The 6,158-nt window shown below is 35.3% G+C and overlaps 2 protein-coding genes across 3 annotated transcripts in view; both read right to left on the reverse strand.

Annotated features, from left to right (window-relative positions):
• Positions 1 to 892: 892 nt before the first annotated feature.
• Positions 893 to 2,790, reverse strand: LOC107084837 (cornifelin homolog). 2 transcript variants are annotated; one of them, XM_015374882.1, is made up of 4 exons: positions 2,515 to 2,790; positions 1,734 to 1,883; positions 1,487 to 1,623; positions 893 to 1,295 (listed from the first exon to the last, which is right to left on the reverse strand). In XM_015374882.1, exons 2-4 carry the CDS (start codon positions 1,843 to 1,845, stop codon positions 1,191 to 1,193), a joined length of 354 nt encoding a protein of 117 aa, XP_015230368.1. In that variant the 5' UTR covers positions 1,846 to 1,883; positions 2,515 to 2,790; the 3' UTR covers positions 893 to 1,190. The 2 variants fall into 2 exon arrangements, with proteins under 2 accessions (XP_015230368.1, XP_015230376.1); XM_015374890.1 differs by lacking the exon at positions 2,515 to 2,790 and adding an exon at positions 2,462 to 2,480.
• Positions 2,791 to 5,042: 2,252 nt separating this feature from the next.
• Positions 5,043 to 6,158, reverse strand: part of mrps15 (mitochondrial ribosomal protein S15) — a 10,638-nt gene continuing 9,522 nt past the window's right edge. The window contains exons 6-8 of the mRNA XM_015374809.1: positions 6,065 to 6,123; positions 5,485 to 5,676; positions 5,043 to 5,309 (exon numbers count right to left, since the gene is read on the reverse strand). Coding sequence (XP_015230295.1) covers positions 5,205 to 5,309; positions 5,485 to 5,676; positions 6,065 to 6,123 — 356 coding nt within the window. The 3' untranslated portion in view covers positions 5,043 to 5,204. The remainder of the gene's footprint in view (positions 5,310 to 5,484; positions 5,677 to 6,064; positions 6,124 to 6,158) is intronic.

The raw sequence follows: 6,158 nt of genomic DNA on the forward strand, positions 1-6,158 counted from the left end.
TATATAAATAAACTGAATTGAAATTGAATTGAGTAACATGACCTGTCTCATGTGAAGCAGCCTAGAAACATTTAACAAATGCCAGTCTTGTCTGAGACATTTTTTCTCATAACACACAAAATCATGTAATTAAAACAGCTTTATGTATCTCTGGTTATTTTTGTCTGATACTTAAAGCAGAAGAAACCTATAAGGAAGAAAACTTTTTTATAATATATACATGAAATAATAAACTGAATTTTGTGCATGAATGCAAAGATCAGAGACAATGTTGAATATATGTGTGAATTAAAAAAATATTTACTCTATGATTTTAGTTATTCCTCTTCTACGTTTGTTTCAGGCTCTGATCTAATTCATGTCAGATGACTTAAACTGAAGCTACATGATCAGATATCACCCCAACTGAACCCAGGCCAATAAACTGAGTCAATGTTCTGGTTAACACTGCACTGCATCTATCTTGCAACTTATCAAGCTTTCAAATCTGTGTGGTCCACACACTAACAATGTCACAGTGACTAACCTAATCTGTACGTGCAATCCACAAGAGAATGATAGAATTACAAGTAACTGAAAGTAAATATAAACAATTTTAAAGATTAATAAAAACAAAAGTACGAAAACTGGATTATCATACTCAATTCTTTCACCATGTCAAACTAGAACATCCATCTATATATTAAAAAAAGTGTCTCGAAATCCCTGATATAGAAAAAATAGAGGAGAAAGAAGAACGTCTTCATGATCCTGCTGATTAATGCTTTTGGTTGGACATGATCAGGTTTAGGTTGAAGAGTTCTTAAGGGCTCTAAAATGATAGTAAATTATTGGTAAACTTACCTAGAAATTTTCTTAAATACAAAAACCCTCATAGTAGTTGATTTCAAAACAAAATATGAATACAGCATTTACGTTTTATGTCTTTATCATTGCACAAGAAAACATTTTCTGAAAAATATTCAAATGAAGTGAAACATGACATTGTCGATATGTTCAAATCAGTCAAGACATGCATATAAATGATACATTTGGTAAAAGCAGGTTCTATACAAGAGAGCAGGCCTTTAATATGAGCAGAATTACACTTATTACATTGAACTGTAGGTTTCAGTGATGACTCTTCTTCCTTCTTGTTGTTATTAAAACCCGACGAGTGATTTCTACAAGCACAGGGCTTCCTACATCATCTACAATGAAATGTCTCCATTCCTGATACGAACTTCTCGAGCCATCCTGCATACTTCACAGAATCCACAGAAAAAGGTCATGAGGGCGTCGTTGCAAACCGTGCCCTGCAGTTAGATAATGATGAGAAGAGTTAACAATAGGGAACTTGTATTAAGAAATCTATGCAAGCTCAGTTTTCATCATCTCAGGGAAAACTAGTATTTCCTTATTTATGAAATCTCAACCTTTCTTAAGATCGAAGGTTTTGCAAAATGTCTGCTTTGTTTTACATGAGAAGATTTGGCAAATTTCCTACCTGAATACCATAGGTCAGTCTCATGTGAGTCCTCATGGCAGTCATGCCTCCTGGCACACAACCCAGGCAGCAGTTTTCACCATACTTGCTTGCAGTGTAACAGTGCAGAGCCATCGGACAGAAACAACCAAGGGCACCTAAAAAAAACCCACATTCTATTAAGACAGTTTGACAAGCAAAACTGTTTCTTTCAGACCATCATAAACCATAAACATGTTTTATGGATATGTTGTAAGATTCCACTCACAAACTAAACAGTCACTAAAGCAGGAACACAAGCCTGTGCTCCACTCCCCAGTCTGGACGTTCGTTCCATAGCCTCCTGTACCGGGTTGACTGGTGACCACTGGGTTTGACATTTGGACAGGAAAAGTTCAAATTCAGCTAGTGAAACAACCTGGAAAGAGATTAAAGACTGTTGTGGGTGGGAGAAGAGATGACAACATTTCTTTCCATGCATCATAACACAGCTTACGTAAAATAAATGTCAACATTTGGCGTCTTTTTTTAGAAAACCATTTAATCAAAGTTTTAGTGCTCACAAAATACAGAAAATGTAAGATATAAGCTTTGATTGAGCAACCAGACTTTACAAAACCCTTCACTAATTACCTATTGTTTGTTTTAGCAAAGCTTTCATATATTTGCTGAAATGCAATCATCAGTTGCAGATTTATATTTTGAATGTCCTAAAAAACTGAAGATACACATTTTTAAACAACAAATATGCTCTAAATATATACAGATAATATATATATATAATGCTCATTAGTTCTACAACAACACCTAACCTTTACTGGACTTTTAATAATTACAATTTTGTAGCCACAGACACTAAATGTAACCTTAATTTAGATGGACAGATCACAAGGTAGTAAAATATACGGTATGTCAAATTATATGAGAAAGTTTTAGTCTACATTTGAAAAATCAAATAAGCTTAAAAATCCAATCTAAACAGTTGAAATAATTTACCGAACAGCTTCGAAGGTTAACTTGCAGACAGAGAGAACAAACATGTCACTTACCAGAAGTCTGAACTCCGTTTGATCAACTGACAAGCTTCACACCACACAGGAAATTGTGACGATCTCGAGCTGTGAAATGCTGGTTCACCAACAAACTGCTCTTTCTGAGGATGAGAAAGATCTGTGGAGAATCTAAATGAGGCCAGTTAACAACAGTTAACTGGAAGAGGCTTCTTGGGGTCACAGTTCAAATGATACAGGTCACCAACAGATGAGCACAACTAAATCTATGTCTAAACTATTTTAAGAAATGAATTCTTGTGAAAACTGTTGAAAGCACACAGATTAGAAAACAGTTTAGTAGGAAATAGAAATACTGCAAGAAGCTCTCAACTATTATTTCATGGGAGGGTCTATAAAAGAGGGAGGGGTCTTTGCATAGTTCTCTTCCTGCATCAACAAGACCAGAGGACAGCCAGGCCGAATGTTTGTTTTTTATTCCAGTTTTATGTTTGGTGGATAATCTATTAGGAAACCCACCTTTCAAGGAATTTAGTAAACACGCAGTCACCAGCATGTTGTGGATTGGACATCTGCATTTCACTTTCTCCAGTCATTTCTTCTGGGATTTTAAGGGATTGGCCAGACAGTGATAATCTCACATCTGCAAATAGCTTGAATTGCCTTATTGTGATATATATTCTGTACACATTGTCAGGTTTTGCTTCTGTGGAGTTCTGACAATATTCCTTACTGTGACAATAAAGTGGTCTGTTCCTTCCAACTGTGTTAAATAATGAAGAAGCCTTATTTTCAAGAGTGAAAATACAAGAGAAATACAGCTGATTTCTACTTAAGCACTCAGGATTGAAGGTTCAAGCTGAGTGGGTCAGGCTAAGGTGACAGTTTTACATTTCATATTATAAATATATTGTTATACTGTTAAAACAATCAAAAGTTATTACCATAAACCGTGGGCTCTACTATCCTCCATGACAGCTGATGTGAAAGGCCTAAGTATTATAATTTTTTGTTTCTATCTGAGCCAAATGATGGAGCGAATACTGAACAGCAACCATTTTAATATTTAGACTTAAAACCATCACGTTTAGCTTTAGAGCATTCGCTTAAAGGCATTTTTTTAGAACTATTAGGACATCCTGTAAGGAAAATGAAGCCTTGTTAGACTTATAGTATTGAGTTTGATTAATGTGACACACACTATTTAACAGCTACAAAACTACAAAACTATGGAAGCCATTTTATTTATTTGAAAAAAGAAAGGTCTCATGCATGTTGGCAAAAACTGCCATATCTACTTTAAATGTGACTAGTTTAGAATTAAAATTAGATTTTTTTTTTCATTTCTATGTATTACTAACAAAGCTAAATTTTTTGTCTTTATATATATATATATCTATATATATATCTATATCTATATATATATATATATATATATATATATACATATATAGATATACGTATACAATTCAGGATGCATTTCCTTTGGTTTGTCAGCTTAACTTTGGGCAGAAAAAAAAAGTAAAAAAAAAAAGAACTCCATGTCAATTAATTAAAAACTGTAGTACGATGAAACTACTTGATCACCATACAAAGCCCTTTCTCTTGATCTGAGCTAGAGAAAAGCCTACATGCTCTTAATGAATATTGCTTTCCCCTCATGATAAGCGTGAATGCCAGGGCCCGGTGGCGTCAGTGTACGGCAGCCCCGCTTCTGTCAGTGAGCCCCAGGGCAGCTGTGGCTACAATGTAGCTTGCCACCATCAGTGTGTGTGTGAATGGGTGAATGAATGTAGTGTAAAGCGCTTTGGTCAAGTCTCCTGACTTGAATAAAGGCGCTATATAAGTACATGCCATTTACCATTTCCCCCCAAATGGCTAATCGTTGCAATTCTTGACCAAATTAAAAAGCCACGATGCTAAAACTGCAAATCCATATTTGTTATTTAATGCAGTATTTTTTAGGATTCAAGTTTAATACATTATGTGTTTCTAAAATTATGTTTAACCCTTTGACAAACTTTTCAGCAGAAAAAGGCGTCCTGTTCTACAGCATTCACACAGCAAATGCAACTTTTCTGATTTTGGTTTGTCAAAACATTATAGATTTCCTTTATAGAAAGTTTCTTTATATATTCCAGTTGTATGTTTTTACCCAGTTTTCTGTATTAGAACAATTTAATATTTTGAATAATATGATCAATGGACTGGCTTTAAGTTGAGATCCAATTTTAAACAGAGGAATACAGCGATAATGTGATTAAGCACTAAAATGATCAGTTATTTGGATTTGAAACATTGCATAAAACACAAATTTTGCCGTTTAATGCAGAGAAAAAAAACTACTTTTTTTAAGAATGTTGTTGACTGAGTACGAAGAAAGTTTAGATAGAGTGAATAATCTGCAGGCTGGGGTTTTCTTGTTAAAGTGGATTTAACTTTGTATTCTAAGAATTTCATTTATTTGGTAATCTAAATCATCTGTTGGTTTGTTGATAAACTAAAACCAGACACCGTTTTTTTTTTAAGTGCCAAAGGGACATGCCAAAACAAACATCTCTGAGATGCATTTGATATATTTTATTTCCAAGATGCTTCATCATTGTAAGATTAATCCAGAAGTGAAAATTAAAGAACATCAGAATGAAAACACAAAAAATGGGATAGATCAAACAAGGAAACCTATTCCCTAAACATTGAGAGCAGACAGTTCTTCAGACTAGGTGGTTTTATTGTGTTTGAGCTCCTGCTGCCTTGGCTTCCTCTGATTCTGTGGTTCCTAAATGCTGCTTCATCTTTTGCTCTGCTTTCTGCTTCTGCACCGCCTTGAAAACCTGAGAAACGACACAGGAAAACTATTAGTTTGGGTGTGAAACCGACCTTAAAGCACAAGTAAGACAAAGCAGTCCTTATGAATAACCCTCCATAAAGCAGAAAAACTGCTTAACAAAGAAACAATATTAGGAAAACTTCAATGCAAACAGAAGATTGGCTTAATTTATTCACTACCTTGATGCAGAACTCTTTCTTGGCGAGCCAGCGGCGGGTGGCCCGTCTGTAGTACTCTGGGGGGAAGGTGTAGGTGATGCCAAGCTGCTCACACACTTTCTCAAAGGTGTCAAAACGAACCAAACGTAGGTTTTTCAGAAGCTTTTTTCTACGATCGATGGCCATAAGCATGCGCCTCTTGTTAGCTTTGTCCTGGAATAAAACATGTTAAAATGAACCATTAGTGTCTACTGGCTCAACTTTTTTGCAAATGGTAAACAAATGCAACTTATTAGCAGAACAGGGATGCTGTTTTAATATACAACCTCTACGCAGCAGTTTTAAATATAATAAGATGTTTAAAGTGTGACGTAAGTTGGAAACTTCCGACCACGGCTTTGCTTGCGCACATTTTATTTCATGTGGGTTTTAGTACACAGGATTTCCTGTAGCACATATAAACTCTTCATACCAAAGGAAGTTAAAGGGAGAGGAAACCGGCACACATGAAGACAACTCTGAATCATGTTAGCTTGTTTTCATAAAGCATGGACACAAAATGATTTAATATGCAGAGGGGGGAATAAATGACTTCACTCACCTTGTGGTGTTTCTGCAAATGCTCTTGATAGTTTCGAATTCTTGCAGTCAAAATAGCCACTGTAATGACAAAAATCAGAAGGGGAATACAACTG

The sequence above is a fragment of the Cyprinodon variegatus genome, unplaced genomic scaffold (assembly GCF_000732505.1).
Source record: "Cyprinodon variegatus isolate N-32 unplaced genomic scaffold, C_variegatus-1.0 Scaffold6, whole genome shotgun sequence".
NCBI classification, from domain to species: Eukaryota; Metazoa; Chordata; class Actinopteri; order Cyprinodontiformes; family Cyprinodontidae; genus Cyprinodon; species Cyprinodon variegatus.

Excerpts from the sequence above, each read along its gene's own strand:
- LOC107084837 (XM_015374882.1), bottom strand. The coding sequence starts at position 1,845 with ATGTCAAACCCAGTGGTCACCAGTCAACCCGGTACAGGAGGCTATGGA. Across the intron at positions 1,624-1,733 it reads CTTTAGTGACTGTTTAGTTT|GTGCCCTTGGTTGTTTCTGT; the intron begins GTGAGTGGAATC and ends GGTTTTTTTTAG. Across the intron at positions 1,296-1,486 it reads GACTGACCTATGGTATTCAG|GGCACGGTTTGCAACGACGC; the intron begins GTAGGAAATTTG and ends ATCTAACTGCAG.